General features: G+C 38.7%; 1 protein-coding gene across 2 annotated transcripts in view; it reads right to left on the bottom strand.

Annotated features, from left to right (window-relative positions):
- Positions 1–17,385, bottom strand: part of ENTPD4 (ectonucleoside triphosphate diphosphohydrolase 4) — a 33,602-nt gene that overhangs the window by 8,127 nt on the left and 8,090 nt on the right. The window contains exons 3-10 of one of the 2 annotated variants that reach the window (XM_060178865.1): positions 16,553–16,750; positions 15,048–15,253; positions 10,930–11,080; positions 10,351–10,454; positions 7,952–8,011; positions 7,576–7,730; positions 5,289–5,455; positions 2,777–3,101 (exon numbers count right to left, since the gene is read on the bottom strand). In XM_060178865.1, coding sequence (XP_060034848.1) covers positions 2,777–3,101; positions 5,289–5,455; positions 7,576–7,730; positions 7,952–8,011; positions 10,351–10,454; positions 10,930–11,080; positions 15,048–15,253; positions 16,553–16,750 — 1,366 coding nt within the window. The remainder of the gene's footprint in view (positions 1–2,776; positions 3,102–5,288; positions 5,456–7,575; positions 7,731–7,951; positions 8,012–10,350; positions 10,455–10,929; positions 11,081–15,047; positions 15,254–16,552; positions 16,751–17,385) is intronic. The other variant, XM_060178866.1, reaches the window with a different exon arrangement.

Below are 17,385 nucleotides of genomic sequence, written 5' to 3'. Positions count from 1 at the left end.
CCACAATCTTATTGATCAATATTAAATCATTAATAATAATAATTTTAAAAAATTTCACGGTCTATAGCCAGTTTCTCAAAACTTCTTTGTGTCCTCTTCCATGATTGTATATGTCAGATACACTTTCCAGATGTGGCCACACAGTGGGATAGAAAGATACTCACAAAAGGTTTTTGTCTTTATGAAGAGGGGAAGGTATACACCTTTTCTTGAAGTTATTTGTAATATTAACTTTAATAGCTTACATTAATTCAGTTCTATGTGAGTGCTTTTTCTGAATGTAATCCTTAAACAACTGTTTAACAAGGCTACAACTCTAGGTTCTGAAGTATGAAGATACAAGGGTACAGAGATGTGGGGAAATTTCCCCAGGAAACCCAGGGAGCAGCATTCAGCTGGGGCGAGAGGACAAGGGCTGCATTTCAGGGAGAGAAATACCAAAGACAGAAACCCAGGATGGAAGCAGTGAAGACAGAAGAGGAAACTAATAGGTTTTGGACATAATTCGAGAGTGCTGGGTGGGAAGAGGAGCTGTAGGATGGGGAGGGCATACTATGGTATTTGGAGATTATCCTGGAAGCAAAAGGGAGATGCTGTAGATTTTAAACATGAGAGCGGGTGGTTGCACTTGTGTTTCTGACAGAACACTGTGGAGAGGGCTGGGTGGTAGTGCAGCAGGTTGAATGCGAAGCACAAGGACCAGCTCAAGAATCCCAGTTTGAGCCTCAGGCTCCCCACCTACAGGGGGACTGCTTCACAAGTGGTGAAGCAGATCTGAAGGTGTCTATCTCCTCTCCCCCTCTCTGTCTTGCCCCCTCCCCTCTCAATTTTTCTCTGTCCTATCCAACAACAGCAGCAATAACAACAAAGGCAACAAAAATGGGGGGATGGCCTCCAGGGGCAGTGGATTTGTAGTGCAGGCACTAAATCCCAGCCATAACCCTGGATGCAAAACACACACACACACACACACACATACACACACACACACGGCAGAACACTCTGGAGTGTGTGACAAAAGAATCATGGAGGCTCCTGCAATAGTAGAGGTGGCAGACAGGCATGGACCAGAGCAGTGAGAACAGACAGAAAACAAGGAAAAGTCTAAAACACAATTGTGAGATTATAAGCCCTATGAATGACTACAGGGTACACTATACGGGGCGGAATAAGTGAACTACTCCTGCAATCTAGGAAGAGGACTGGATGGATAGTGAAACTAGGAAGTGAAACAACATGACAAATGATGGAAGAGAAAAATGGAGGTTGTTTGGATTATGAAATGTATTGGGCACTGGCCAGAGGGCAGGATTACAGCCTCTACTTGAGAGGGAGCAGCATCTCTGGAGGCAGGGAAACCAAGTATTCAAAGGTCAGAGGATAAAGAAAGGGATAGGGTCACCATGTACAGGCATTAAGGGTGGACTTTTGAAAGAGCCTAAAAAAGGCACTGAAAGGGGAGTCGGGTGGTAGTGCAGCGGGCTAAGCACGTGTGGCGCAAAGTACAAGGACCAGCGTTAAGGATCTCGGTTCAAGCCCCCAGCTCCCCACCTGTAGGGAAGTCGCTTCACAGGTGGTGAAGCAGGTCTGCAGGTGTCTATCTTTCTCTCTCCCTCTCTGTCTTCCCCTCCTCTCTCCATTTCTCTCTGTCCTATCCAACAACAGCAACAACATTAACAACAATAACTACAACAACAGTAAAGACAAGGGCAACAAAAAGGAAATAAATATTTAAAAACCGTTTGGAAAAAAAGGCACTGAAAAAGGCAGGGGAGAAGGACCTGTGTAAATATCCTGGTTTGAGCCCCGGCTCCCCACCTGCAGGGGAGTCCCTTCATAGGTGGTGAAGCAAGTCTGTAGGTGTCTTTCTCTCCCCCATCTTCCTTTCCCCTCTCCATTTCTCTCTGTCCTATCCAACAACAACAATAACTGCAACAATAAAACAAGGGCAACAAAAGGGAATAAATAAGAGAAAGGCTAGATAAATAAGTCAAGAGGAAGATAAAAGATGTAGATGCCGGGGGTCAGGCAGTAGCGCAGCAGGTTAAGCGCACGTGGCGCCAAGCACACATGGTGCCAAGTGCAAGGACCAGTGTAAAGATCCCAGTTCAAGCCCCTGATCCGAACCTACAGGGGCGTCGCTTCACAGGCCATGAAGCAGGTCTTCAGGTGTCTTTCTCTCCCCCTCTGTCTTCCTCTCCTCTTCCATTTCTCTGTCCTATCCAACAACAATGACAGCAAAAGAAAACAACAATAATAATAACTAAAACAACAATAAAGAACAAGGGCAACAAAAGGGAAAATAAATAAATTTTAAAAAAAGGCAGGGGAGAACAGAGGAAGGGCTTCCTGGCAGCTGCGAGGATGGGAAGGCCACATGAAATGCTGTCAGGTAATGACTACGTTACACAGTGATGTGAAACTAGTCGGAAGATCATTCAGAAATCAGAGCCATTGTCTACGGCCATACCACCCAGAGCATGCCCAATCTTGTCTGATTTCAGAAGCTAAGCAGGGTCGGGCCTGGTTAGCACCTGAATGGGAGAAATCACAGCTGTTCACGGCATAGAGACAGAAAGCTCACAGTGGATTTTTTTTTTTTTTTTTTTTTGCTACTGCTGTGTGGAATGCTCTCTTCCAACCAAGGGGCTTCCTAACATGCTGCACAGTCCCTCCACCTCCCCTCAGTGGCCCAGGCCTCCAAATGAGAAAGGACAAAGAAGCCACTGCCCTCGCCTTCTCTCCCCAGCATACAGATGGTGTCTCTGAAGGTTACCTTTGCAGCTTTAGTGAATGTAGCAGCATTGTAGTCTCCCCCCATTCGCAACACATCCTCAGTACAGTAGTAGAACTCAGAAAAGCCATAGAATTCACTGTTCTGGAAATGAATTGGGGGCTGGTAGATGCCATTGAGAGAAGTCTGTGTCTCATTTGTTTTATTCATGAATGGAAGGAGAGACTCTCGACACAGGTCAAAATCTCCCGTTCCCCGAAGGTACATGGTCTGCCCATTTTGCCGGATTTCATCTTTAATGTCCAGGGGCAAGCAAGGGTCCAGGTAGGGAGCATCAGCAGTCAGGCCCATCTGTTTCCCCAGGAGCCTACAGGACAGAGAGAAGTTTTATCATGAGGGCAACAGAGAAGCATGTCCAGAGAAGTGGCTGCATATCAGAGTTTCTCAAACTATCTGAGAGTCCTGTGGGATCACAAAAGGGTCCTAAAGATAATTAAGTTAGGAAAACACCAACTCCTGCCCTTCTTTGGAGATTCATGGCACTCACTGACACACAGCAGACAGGAAAAGACTGGGAAATGAATGTGTAAGCTCAAACAAAACACTGCAGATAAATGCATCTAGTTTTGTAATTATCTTTTTTTAAAAAAAATTGTATTGTCTTTATTTATTTATTGGATAGAGACAGCCACAAATTGAGAGGGAAGGAGGTGATAGAGAAGGGATAGAGACAAGGAGACACCTGCCAAACTGCTTCACCACTTGCAAAGTCCCCTCCCCTCTCTGTCCTAATAAAAAAATAAATAAAATAAAAATAGAAAAGGAAAGAAATTAGCCATGGCTACAAATTAAGAGATTAAAAATGCATTTTTAGACTCAACTCATGATATGTGTAAAGCATGAGTAACATTTATTATATTACAGAAGCTGGAAGATAGCTCCTTCATTAGGGCATCACAGTGTGCGGAGGACACCATCCAAGCTCACGCCCTAGACCTACATGGCAGTGCCATAGCACTGCAGGAAGCTCTTGGATTGTGGAATCTCTCCTCTAGTCCTCTCTGTCTGAAAATAAAATATAATGAAAAAGTCAGCCCAGAAGTGGTGAAAATGAGTATGTATAAGGCCTGCCCCAATGTGGCAAAAAAAGGGGAATAAAAGTCCAATATTAGTCAAATGTATATACAGATCAAGGTATTATTTTCTAGATGCTCTGGGTCTAAATTAGGAAGCACCATGGAACTGAACTGTCCAGTCTACAAGTTTCTGGACATGAAAATCAGTAAAAGTTAGGATTCCAGAAGATGTTTCTATGGAACTCTGATTCAAAGGTCATTAAGAACATATTTCTATTTTTAAATAATTTTTATCAAAATGAATTAACATTTTTAAAAAAGAAATAAAGGACTATCAATCTCTTAGCTAACACCATTCAATGAGTGCCTAGAACAGGCAGAGAAAAAGGGTATTTATTGGTTTTTCTATTCATCTCCGTGGACATCTGGAAAATGTGGTACTGAATGAAATATTTTCAAATAAATAATTGCTATATACTTAAACTTAAAATGTAAACTTAAAACTGATAAGTTATTTTGGCTTTTGGTAGTGCATGGGGATTTAACCTGGGACTTTGGAGCCTCAGGCATGAGAGTCTCTGCATAACCATTATGCAATTTTACCACCACCCCCAGCCACTCCCATTCTATACTTTCTCTACCAGAATTTTCACAAACTTATTTAGAAAAGATTCAATATTAAAAATGTTTAAAACCGGGAAGTTGGGCAGTAGTGCAGCGGGTTAAGCACAGATGGTGCAAAGCGCAACGACTGGCGTAAGGATCCTGGTTCCAGCCACCAGCTTCCCACCTGCAGGGGAGTCCCTTCACAGGCGGTAAAGCAGGTCTGCAGGTGTCTATCTATCTCTCCCCCCTCTCTGTCTTCCTCTCCTCTCTCCATTTCTCTCTGTCCTATCCAACAACAATAACTACAACAATAAAACAAGGACAACAAAAGGAAATAAATATTTTTTAAAAATGTTTAAAACCATTTACCTTGAAAGGATACTACTAGATTATTTCTTTTGAGTAACTTCTATGGCTCTTATCCACTAAGTAACTATACTGATTGGGTTTTTTCCATATCAACAGGATATCCCATAACTCAAATTTTCAATCAATGATTGGAGTGTACACTTACTACAGGCTTCCCAAACATCTGCAGGGCCCAGATGCTGACTTTCTTGAGGACTCTACAATCTGGAATATACACTGTCCAGGGCTCAAGACTTTACTATTCTGACAGTGAGAGCTCTAATTCATCAGGCAAGGTATAGGTTTTAGAGAGAGAGATCTTCCCATGGAGGCTCGGTAGAACATAGGAATGCCTTTGAGATCTGATATGCTTTCTCTCCTCCCAGATAAGCTGAAGGGGAAATGACATGCTAACAGTGCTGGTGTGTTCTGGCTGATTGAGGCCTCCTAATTTCCCTGAATATTTTTTTCTCTATGGAAAAATCTAGTTTGAAAGCAACCAATGAATAGCAGAGGTGCCTTACCTGTTCTTTTGAACTGTGTTGGCAAATAATCTGTCTTCATACCTCTGTCGAGCAGCATTGCCACCAAACCCAAGAAAAGTGGCCACATAGACTCGGTACACATGCTCAGTTTGATGGACATCACATCCCAAGTTAAATTCAGCTAACAAGTTTTTAGCTATCTCTTCCTGTAAACATTAATAATAACAAGCTTTAATATTTTTAGCAATGTAAAACCAATTAGCTCTGTTTTAAAAAATGAAGAACTAAAAGGATTCTCTTTTAAGTTGAGCAAAAATTCTGTTTCTGTATTTCTCAAGGAGTCCTAAGCAGTCGTTCTAATTCAGTATGATAGTTCTGATTTAAGAAATTTCAGATGTGCTTAATAATTTTTGATGTTACAACTTTTTGGAAAAGGAAGTTAATGATAAAGCTCATATCTTCTGATGCAGTAAGTGTAATTAATGAAATTCTATGTCTTTGAAATAATCCTAGACAAAGAAAAGCCTCTCCACATGAAGATGTCTTTTGAAATTCAGCTAGGTATCCCAGTACAGAACACAAGAGGGGTGCTCGTTTATAAATATTTATTAATGAAAAAGAAATAGCCAGATTATTGCTGCGGTATACGCAATGCCAGGCATCAAACTTGAGTCTCTATGTTTTAAGTCCAACATTTTCTCTTTCTTTTCTTTCTTTTACTTCTTTCTTTCACTCTTTCTCCCTTCCTTCTTCTTTTTCTTTCTTTTTTTAATTTACCAGAGCACTATTCAGCTCTGTCTTATGGTGGTGCAGGGGGATTGGGATTTAACCTGGGACCTCAGAGCCTCAGGCTTAAGAGTCTCTGCATAACCATTATGCTATCTACCCTGCCCTCCTGGGCCACAGTAGTGGGGGATGGGGGTGGTACTTAGATAATTATGACTATCAAAGTTTGCTGAAGAATATATTTATGTATCATTAAATGAGGACATAAAAACAAACAGCAAGGTTATAGCAAGTGTATTTTGAAAAATCATATGCCTAGCGAGAAATAAAGAATAGGAAAGTTTCCAATGGAGGGGATGGGACACAGAACTCTGGTGGTAGGAACTGTATAGAATTATACCCTGTAATCTTACAATCTTGTAAACCATTATTAAATCACTAATACAAAATTAAATATACATATACAAGAAAATAAAAATGAAAAGAAATATAACAAAATACCAACAAATTTTAGAATGATACATCATAGGAAATACTTTTTTTTCTTAATCCTGACATTTCCAAACTATTTTATATGTATCTTATTTTATTTTCAGGAGGGAATCATGACTTTTTAGAAAGAATGAAATAGCTTCCAGAGGCATGTCTGGAATGGAAAGCAGAAAACACAACTATGATACTTGAATTTACAGAACATTTTTTCTAAGGAATTCAATAAATATATCAAGAACATTTACTAGGAACACAGGTACTTTGCAATACATTAGAGATACTTTACACATTATCTTTTATAAACCTTTTAAGAACCCTAAGTTAGTGATATTTATAATCGTGTTTGTGGATGAAGGAACCAGCTCAAAGAACATAAGTGACTTGTATATGTCAGAACCAGTGAGAACAGGATTACGGTGCAGCCTAGCCATGCCCTGATCCAGTCTTTTGGAACACTGCACTATGCTGCACTCCACCTTTTAAGAAAAAGTGTAGGAAACCAGGTTTAGGTACTAATTCACAGCTGAGTAGAAACACAGCGATAAAAGACATGTAGCAATTCAAAAATACACCTGGAAACCCTTCTGGTGGTTTTCATATAAGGACACCAAACTCACTGAGAAAAAATACAGGCAGAGACAGAGCACACTGTGACAGGGATGGAGAGAAAAGATAGAGTAGAACATAAGTTCAGAAATGTGAACAAAGTAATTATTACAAACCTTGGCCCAGTCCAGAAAACTCAAAAGCTTTATAGGAGAAAGCATTTTCCCAACTGTAACTTAAGAAATCTGGTGCTATTATAGTTTTACAATACTTGCTGAGAAAAGAAATGAAAATATAAACAAATTTAAGCACGTGACTGACACATATACTAAAGGAAAACTTTTTAAGTTCAAACAACAAACCAGCTGACTTCAATGAACAAACACAAACAGGTTAGCAGGGGTTTTGCCTTGGTTTCTTCCTGTCTCTTTTCTCCTGGGTTGAGAAGGTGGTACCTCAGCAAGCACAGTAAAGATGAGCTCAGACTCAGAAAACAAAACAAAAATGGATGGAGACATATTAAATAAAACCAAATCAAACAGGAATTTGTACAGATAATAACCTGCTGTGAAGAGGCAAAGCTTACAGTTTTGGGGACTTCATATGCTATCTGAGTTGACACGCCTCCCATGTCGAGAATACCAGCTGTTCTTTTGCGGAGAATGGCTTTGCTACTTTCACTACCAGGAATGTTAACTTCCACAACTGCCTCATCATCTGGAAGGAGTAAGAAACAGCCATCAGAACAGAATAAATCCAGGGAACTTGGATCTTCTGAAGAGACATTTTGTTTTCACATGTTTTAAACAAACAGACGTATGCAAACCCAGTCTGTTCCTCCTAACTAAAATCAAATTCACTGTGTGGATTTGCTCTACTCTTACACACTTAGCTCCTTTTTTTCTAGTGAAGCTCAATGTTGAAAGCATGCTACTTACCATCTTCAATATGTTCAAATCGTCCAAGGACAAAATTAATGCCAATCCAAGCATACACACCTAAAGACATTTCACACGGTGAAGATAAGAAGAATACGGTTTTTATGTATTTCATTTAATTCTTATTAGAGCAATCTGTGCAAATATAGCATTTACTTTTACTGTTGTTAACTATGAAGACATCATCTAGAATAACACATATCTACTAATATAGTATTCCCAGAGGCTTTCCATAATACTTCACTTTAAAGTACTATGTGCAAGAGCCAGGTGGTGGCACACTTGGCTGAGTGACATATTACAATGCGTGAAGACCCAGGTTCAAGCTGCTGGTCCCCACCTGCAGAGGGAAAGCTTTCAGAGTGAAGCAGTGCTGCAGATGTCTCTCTGTCTCTCTCCCTCTCTATCTCCTCCCTTCCTCTTGATTTCTGGCTGTCTCTACCCAATAAATAAAGATAATAAAAAAAGTTTTTTAAATACTATATGCCATTTACATAGGTTCAAAGTATCATTCTCCTTGATACAAATTTTCCTTTGAAAGTCATGGATAATTTTTAAATACTGGAGTTATTACTTTTATGAAGTAAAACCTTTCTACATTTTAAAAACAAGGTAACTTTGTCTTCTTTTTGATCTCTCACTTTCAGTTATAAAATCTGGTTTTCTTTTTACAATAGTACCTAGTCTCAATCCTCTCATTAACTCATTAACTTTAATTTAGAGGGTGATAAGAGACTGAACCTGGGTGTCATACATCCACACCCAACCTCTACTCCCAAACGTTACTATTTTCATTTCCACCTTAATTAAAGTTATAACATACAGGTCTTAATAGCCCATCTGATAAGAAATGCTGTCAGTCTCCTCCACCATAATCTTACTTTATCTTCTGCTATTGGACTTGTCTACAGAATGAAATCTAAACACCAGAAGACCTGCCCAAATTTTAATATTTCCATCTCCTTTCACAAAGACCATAAAACAATCAAACAAAAGTTATTTGCTTGGGTGGGAGGTAGGAAGTGGTTTGGGGTACTGATGCATGATGATGGAAAAGGACCTAAATTGAGGGTAAAAGTGTTTTGCAGGCATGTATCTTGGGGAGATGAGAACTTATACGCATGGGTCAATAACTGTGTAAATTATTTAAAGAAAAAAAAAAACCTTAAAATGAGAAAAGAAAAAAAATTTTTTTTTCCTCTATCAAAGTGCATTTTTTTCTGATGTGTGTTGACTCAGATCATTTCTTTGGACCAATACAGTTTCTAATCCCTCGCTCTGAACTCCCCCCCCCCCCCCGATATGCTCTGTCATGTTGTATCTATAGTACTGAAGTACAATTCAAATGTCACTTTATCAGGATCCTTCTTTTTAATTTCCATGATTTTTCATTTTTTATATTTTATTTATTAATTTTGGATAGAGACAGAAATAAATTGAGAAGGAAGGGGAGAGATGAAACGAAAAGAGAAAGGGAGACACCTGCAACATTGCTCCACAACTCGTAAGGCTTCTCTGCTCCAGGTGGGGACCAGAAGCTTGAACCCAGGTCCATGCAATTTTAATGTGTACACTCTGAGGTGCAGCACCACCTGGCCCCTCCATTTTTTTTTTCTTTTTACTTTGGTATGAGATCTAAAACTTTACCTTATATAGTAGCTGTATAATTCATAAGTTATAAGTACCTTAATTAGTTATAAAGTTATAAATTATAAGCTATAAATACCCTTATATCTGAGTTTTAAACCAATTTTGTATTCTCTATAGTTCCATTCACAGAGGAAGTACTTAATGACATGATTTTGAAATAAATGCTTTTAGGTCTCCATTTCTAGAAAGCTATTCCCCCAATATTTTTATTGGCATGTTATTTTGTTCTCGGGTAGAACCTTTCCTCAGAAAACAGGACAAATAAATTCTCCGTGTTTAAAGTTCAAGGATTGTCTCTTTCTAGCAAGTAATTAGTACTAAGCTCTCACAGTTCATATTATCATAATTCCAAGAAGCTGCAAAATAACTTGGACAAAAAAACACAGTTTCTATCAGAATGAATCCAAAATGTATTTTCTAAATATTAATGAGGATAAAGTAATCACAGCAAAGACTGTCATCTAGGGTATAAATTTTAACATTTAAAAAGTTCTATATTATGGTTTCCCAAATAAGCATATACTAGAGAAAACAGTGGAGATGTAAAGGAATAGCTTTTCTCTCTTATTTTTATATTTTATTTTAATGAGAGAAAGAGAGATGCCAGAGCACTGCTCAGTTCTGATTAGGTGGGGCTGGGGAGTGAACCTGGGTCCTCAGAGCCTCAGACATGAGTCTTTTTACATAACCATTATACTGTATCTCCAGCCCTGAGGAACAGCTTCTCTAGTTCCAAGCTGTATACCAACCTTCTTGTTTGCCTGATATTACTTCTGCGTGAGAATCAGAAAACAGAAAGTCAAAGTGCACGGGGATATCAGTCAGAAGGTCTTCCAGAATGGCTTTCTGCTGACTGCAAGATAATCAAGAATTTCATATCAAACTACATTCTGAAATTTCTTGTTTTGAAAAAGGAAAAAAAAAATCTGTCTCCAGCATGTTCCACATAAGACTGTTACTTTTAATACTAAAGCAATGCATTGAAAAGAGCTTTCTCTCTCTCTTTTTTTTTTTTGGGGGGGGAGAGGGGATGTTTAGGGGCTGCATGAATCATATGATTCCTAGATTCAAACTACTACTGCGAACTTTCCTTAAAGGGATAAAATAGAAGCTTAGGGTTTTGTTTGTTTAATGACAACTTTATAGTTTAGTATTTCATGAATAAGGGAATAATTCCCATACTATTCCAGATCTGAAAAAAGGATTTTTAACATATTTATTTTGATGATGATAGTGGAAGAGAGTGAGGTAAAGGGGGGAAAGAAGAAGAATAAACCATGCTTACCACCCTCACAGGCCCAGCCTACCCCACCTGTGTGCACGATTACCTTTCAGGAAGGATTCTCATGCCAGCTGTGCAGAGAATGTAGAGAGGGGTTTCTTTGTGTTTTGCCCGGGGCACATGTTCTGCAGCAAAGTTCAAGAGTGGAGAAATGTAATCACTGACTTTCTCTGGAGAGGTAGCAAATTCTGAAATGCCTAGAGAAACAGAGTGCTTTCCATGAATAAGTGAATATTATACAAACAAATAATACTGCTTCAACCTGGCTAATCCGAGGAGAATTCAAGCTACATGCCACATTCTCTTAGTTATTCCCTTTCTCTCTGACAACTTTTGCCAGAGTCCCTCTTTTCTTCAAATAGTGCTTCTTCTGCTAAGTCATCAAGAAACCAAAGACCAGACTAAGCATCTACTGTGTAGACACTTCAGGTCAATAGCATCTGAGCTTTTCTCTGCCTTGGAGAAACAGGTTCCCATTCCATAGGCAAAGTAACTAATTTCATATGTTCTGAATCTCCAGATCTTACTACCCAGCCAGTCTACTCCAACCTCTAGCACACTGAGCTATAACTGTCCCTCATTCTGGCCATGTTCTGGCTCTCACAGCAGCTGAACTCAACATATGCAAATCTAAAACAACCTTCACTGCACACTGCCCTTACAGTTTGTTAACTCCCTCAGCATTACCATCTCTAGCCCACAGCTCTGACGTGGATAAAATCCCTCTCTCACCCCCAAATGCATTCTGGGTCTCAAGGGCCTCTTCCTTCAAAGCACTTCATTTCTCTTCATCTCTTCTGGACACCACTAGCCTTTGCCAACCTGTTGCTCTGCCACTGCCTATACTCTTGGGTGTTTTCTTCCTTTTGTAACTCCTCGCTGCCCTCGAGATAGTCTGACTGTAGAACAACCCTAACCTCTTATATCCTTTCCATTCAGCTTCAGCTATATTAAAACATTTTTTTTTTCTATATCCTGGTCCTAGGGTATTCGCACCTCCAACAAAAATAGGTTTCTCCCATCCAAGTACTAACCAGGCCCAACCCTGCTTAGCTTCTGAGATCAGACTAGATCGGGTATGTTTAGGGTGGTATGGCCGTAGACACAAAAATAGGTTTCTCTATGTCTACCTCCCAAACCACTCCCCATCCTTTTCACTCAGCTACCTCACTGACCCACTAACTGCTCCCTCCGTAGCAGTCTACCCTAACAGAAGCCTGAAAATGAATAATTATGTCCCAAGGCTACTTCCACTTGTTTTTACTGTGCCTACTGACACAGTATCAGACTAACCTATTTACTTGCTTGTCTCATTACAATGCAAAGTTTCTTAATGGTACAAATTGTGTCTTATTCAAATTACACAGTGCCTGGCAAATAACAGATACTAAGTAAATAGTGTTGAATGAGTATTTTATCAAATAAATATTTTCTGCTGTCATTTGTCTTGCAACATTACAGGTGAGGGGAACTTGGGAAGTTTGAAAATTCCTTATTTCAGATTAGGAAATTATGGAAACAAAGATAATAAGGGACATCAAAGGAATAAATGGGGAAAAAGCGAAATTTGAGATGCATCTTTTGATTCTTTAAATAATGCAGTTTCAATTGACACAAATTCCCAAACTATCCAGAACTTATTAAGTAATTTCTAGAGTTTTGTTGCAATATGATATACAGAATACTATGAAAAGATATGCGGAGTTCTATTTCAAACACTCAGTGGAGCATCGGAGCATTTTTGCCTGGCTTTAATGAGATTTAGTGTATACTCAGGGATGGATAATATAGCTGTCCCTTTGTTCTCAAAGGACAGCTCCAAGGCACAAAGCTTTTCATCATCTTCTATGATAGCAGTTTAATCACTGAAAAAATCTGGTGATGTTAGATGAAATGCAAAGTGTTTCTTTTTGAAAGTCTCCTGGTGCATTTTTTATTTGATCAATATTATGTTAATCCTGAAATGTGTCTAGGTTAGGGATACATAATGATTTAGGGCTGGAGGGTGATGCACCTTACTGAGAGCACGGTACCATTTGTCAAGGAGCAAGTTTGAGCCCTGGTCCCCACCTGCAGTGGGGGATCTTAACAGATGGTAAAGCAGATCTGAAGGTGTTTCTCTCCCTCTTTATCTTCCTACCCCCCAACCCCTCTAAATTTTTTCTGTCCTATCTAAAAAAACAGGGGTGGGGGAGGATGGTCAGGAATAGTAGATTCATCATGCAGGAGGCACAGAGCCCCAGCATTAAAAAAAAAAAAAAAAAAAGAAAAAGAAAGATGAAAAGTTAAGCACTGAAAAAATTAGGAAACAAAAAAAAAAATGTGTAAACACTTTTATGGGCAAAAAAAAAAGATGTCATTCACTAATAATAAAAAACATAAGCATATAAAAAGTCTTCATTGATAGAAATATATTCTCATATCAAAATAATGCTTGTATAAGAGACTCAGACTAAGTTTCTTCTCTTTAAAAATGAGCAGATATTGAATTTTTTTTTTTTTTAGTATTGTGCTGGTGGACAGCTGCCCAACTATCAAAGAACAAGTTGTTTATTGAAGACAGACAGGAGAAAGGGGAGTCTGAAGGGGAGAAGATGGAAATCTTGTCCAAACTACCTGGAGCCACCTCTTGAACTAGCCGTGCTGCTATGCACAGGTGCCTACACATAGAGAAATGCTTCTCCACTTTGCTTAAAAACTGTTATTTGAAGTTTCAGGGTTCAGGTCCTGGAACATGATGGCAGAGGACCTAGTAGGGGTTGTATTATTAAGTGGAAAACTGGGAAATGTTATGCATGTACAAACTATTGTAATTATTGTCAACTGTAAAACATTAATCCCCCAATAGAAAAAACTTATTTGAAAAAAAAAAAAAGAAGGGGGAGTCTGAATTATTCAAACAAGAGCAAACAGAACCTAAGAGGCATTCACTCTAAATGGCTAGAAGCCATGCTAAAACTCAAAATTCTTCTAACACATTTTTACCAGAACACTGCTCACCTGAGCACACATCTTACCACATAGAAGGAGCATGTTCAAGCCTCCAATCCCTAGAAGCAGTGAAGCACTGCTGCAGGTGTCTTTCTATTTCTCCCTTTCCTCTCAATTTTTCTGTCTGATGAGATAAAAAAGGGAAAACTGGCCACCAGGAGTCATGAATTTGTTGTGTGGGCACCAAGCCCCAGAAACAGTCCTGGTGGCAAAAGTAAATTAATTAAATTAAAAAAAGATGCACACTGCCTTCTAGGGAGTCGGGCTGTAGCGCAGCGGGTTAAGCGCAGGTGGCGCAAAGCACAAGGACTGGCATAAGGATCCCGGTTCCAACCCCGGCTCCCCACCTGTAGGGGAGTCGCTTAACAGGTGGTGAAGCAGGTCTGCAGGTGTCTACCTTTCTCTCCTCCTCTCTGTCTTCCCCTCCTCTCTCCATTTCTCTCTGTCCTATCCAACAACGACAACAACAATAATAACTACAACAATAAAACAACAAGGGCAACAAAAGGGAATAAATAAAATAAATATTTTTTTAAAAATTAAATAAAAAAAAAAGATGCACACTGCCTTCTCAAGGTACTCCTGACACCTTGCATTCCTAATGTTCCTGACAGAAGGGAGCTGCCTGCAGAAATGATATAAACACAGAAAAAGAAGAAAATTGCTGATTTAAATTTAACGTAACACAGTGACTTAGAAGTTCTAAAATCTTTATAAAATCAGGCATAAATATACCAGTTATTTTAAGTTTTATGATCATCCTTATTAAATAATCTAGATCATTAGAGATCAATTTGGGACTTTTTTTCCCCAGATATACTAATCTATCAGAACAGATATTCCCGTGAAGAGAGACCAATGGCACTAGACAGGAAAAGATGGTTCTACAATTAATGTCAACTAGCAAACATAAGGGTAGGTATCATGAATAAATATGACATTATCATCAATGTTGCAGCAAACAAAAATAAAGACATTGGTCTTGGATAGCTGCTGACAGTTGTTAGTCACTTATGCAGGAGGATGGATAGAAAAGAGAATAGAAAGTGGAACAAGAAGGCCACTGGGGCCTGGTGTGAGCTTGAATTAGTGATGCCTGTGGAGAAAGGTGTCACAGAAAATAAAAAAACAGAGTCTGGTTACCAACCAGATGACTGACTACCATTTACATACCAGGCTTTATCTTCATAACTACTGGTTTCCGGTTTTTATCTCTCATTTGTCTGATATCCAACAGATCATGAGGATTGCCATTATGCCTTGGCCAGCAATAGACAAATATACGAGATCCACTGCTACCACAGTCCACCACAATGCCATAGTTCACATTGGGATTATTGGTGTCTGTAGCTTCAATATCAGTAACTCGTGCCAAGTACCTTGTTTAGAAAAATTGACATAAGCTTTGGTTTAGACAGAGAATGCTACCCTACACCATACAGAGACAATACAAAAGGTAAATACCAAATCAGTGCTTTCTAAGCCGTCTAGTAATACCTCTGAAATGTTTTATGGGGACCAGGTATCGGTGCACCCAGTTGAGTGCACATATTATCAAAAGCAAAGACTAGAGTTTGAGTCCCAAACTCAAACCTGAAGGGGGGGCAATACTTAAACAATACACATGAGCAAAACAGCAGGTCTGCAAGTATCTCTCTATCTCCCCTCCCACCTCTCAATTTCTCTCTGTCCTATCAAATAAAACAGAAAGGAAAGAAAAAAAAAAAAGAGGAAAAAAATGGCTGCTGAGAGCAATGGATTTAGTGTTGGCACCAAACCTCATCAATAACTCTGGTGGCAATAAAAAAAATTTACAACTATTATTTTAAAGATTTTATTTATTTATGAGAAATATAGGAGAGAGAAAGAACCAGACATCACTCTGGCACATGTGCTGCCAGGGATCAAACTTATGCTTGAGAGTCCAAGGCTTTACCACTGTGCCACCTCCCGGACCACAAAAATTTACAATTATTAAATGATTCGAATTAAAAGGAAACAAGTGTGCATGATAAAAGGTCATCTAAAGGTGATACAGTATTCCTTTAAAGGATTTCAAACAAAATTATAAACATTAAATGAAGAATTACATTAATAAAAGTTATAATGAGAGACATTTATGTTTAAATAATTATCTGAATGATAATCAATAATTTAAATAATTATTCCAGGCTATCTTATAACATAGATGTGGTAGTGAGTTTCTAGCATGTTACTTTCTCATGCCAGGATTCATCCAGTACAGAACCTGCCTCCTATAGCCATGTGCTTTTTTTTTTTTTTATTTCTTTATTGGGGAATTAATGTTTTACATTCAACAGTAAATACAATAGTTTGTACATGCATAACATTCCCCAGTTTCCCATTTAACAATACAACCCCCACTATGTCATTTATCGTCCTTCATGGACCTGTATTCTCCCCACCCACCCACCCCAGAGTCTTTTACTTGGGGGCAATATGCCAATTCCATTTCAGGTTCTACTTGTGTTTTCGTTTCTGACCTTGTTTTTCAACTTCTGCCTGAGAGCGAGATCATCCCATATTCATCCTTCTGTTTCTGACTTATTTCACTCAACACCATGTGCTTTTAAAATCTAATTTAAGCTCAAAAGTGTAAAAGCCAGAAAAGGAAGGAATAGCATTCCACACAAGAAATAAGTGTTTTTATCTCTTACCTTTGAAACTTCTTGTCCCTGGATAGTCGCCCATACTTATTACGAATTAGGACAACAGAAAAATATAAAAGTGAAGCAGCAGCAGCCAGAACACTAATAACAATGATTTGGCGTAAGTTGGTATTCAGAATCCGGGGACACCCCACTGGAGAGATGCTAAAATGCCAGGAAGCAGGAAAGAGGCAGGAGATGCCAATCCTAAAATTCCATTTAACAACAACAAAAAAAAAAGCAGACTTTAAAGTAATCTTCTCCAAACAGGCCTTCCCTCATCCTTGCTGATTCAACAGTTAAGATATCTGGCTCTAGTCACTTCTATTTCTCTGTATCCCAGCAGTATCATCCATGATTATATATATATTTCACTTTTCTAAAATTAACTGATTGATAATCAAGATCTGATAGTTAAGACACTTCTGTGTTTTCCCTTTTCATGAGAAAATTAGTAGATTTCTATTTGAACCTGACTTTGTTTCAAAAACAGAATTAGAGCATCTTCCAAGAGTAAATTCAATAAAATACACAGATAATGAAAAGAGGATTAAGGACGACAAAGCTAAAACTAAAAGAAAATCTAATGTACAGAAATGTATGTTCTAAGGTAAGGTCTACAAAGGTGTCTGGAGGTCCCACAGACTGACCATACCCTTGTCCATTAGATCAGAAACACAGAAAGAGATGAGGAGTAGGATTTTCTTAACTTTGAATTCCAAGACTGAATGAGAAAATTTGTATTATCTTTCACAATATACCTATAACAAAAATTAATGAGTTTCATATGTTTTTAAAATATTCAGGAAACAATGTAAATAAATCTAGATTAAATCAGGAAT

Source organism: Erinaceus europaeus, chromosome 19, assembly GCF_950295315.1.
Source record: "Erinaceus europaeus chromosome 19, mEriEur2.1, whole genome shotgun sequence".
NCBI lineage: Eukaryota > Metazoa > Chordata > Mammalia > Eulipotyphla > Erinaceidae > Erinaceus > Erinaceus europaeus.
The sequence above is the reverse complement of the archived record's forward strand: the minus strand, read 5'-3'. Positions and strand labels throughout refer to the sequence as shown.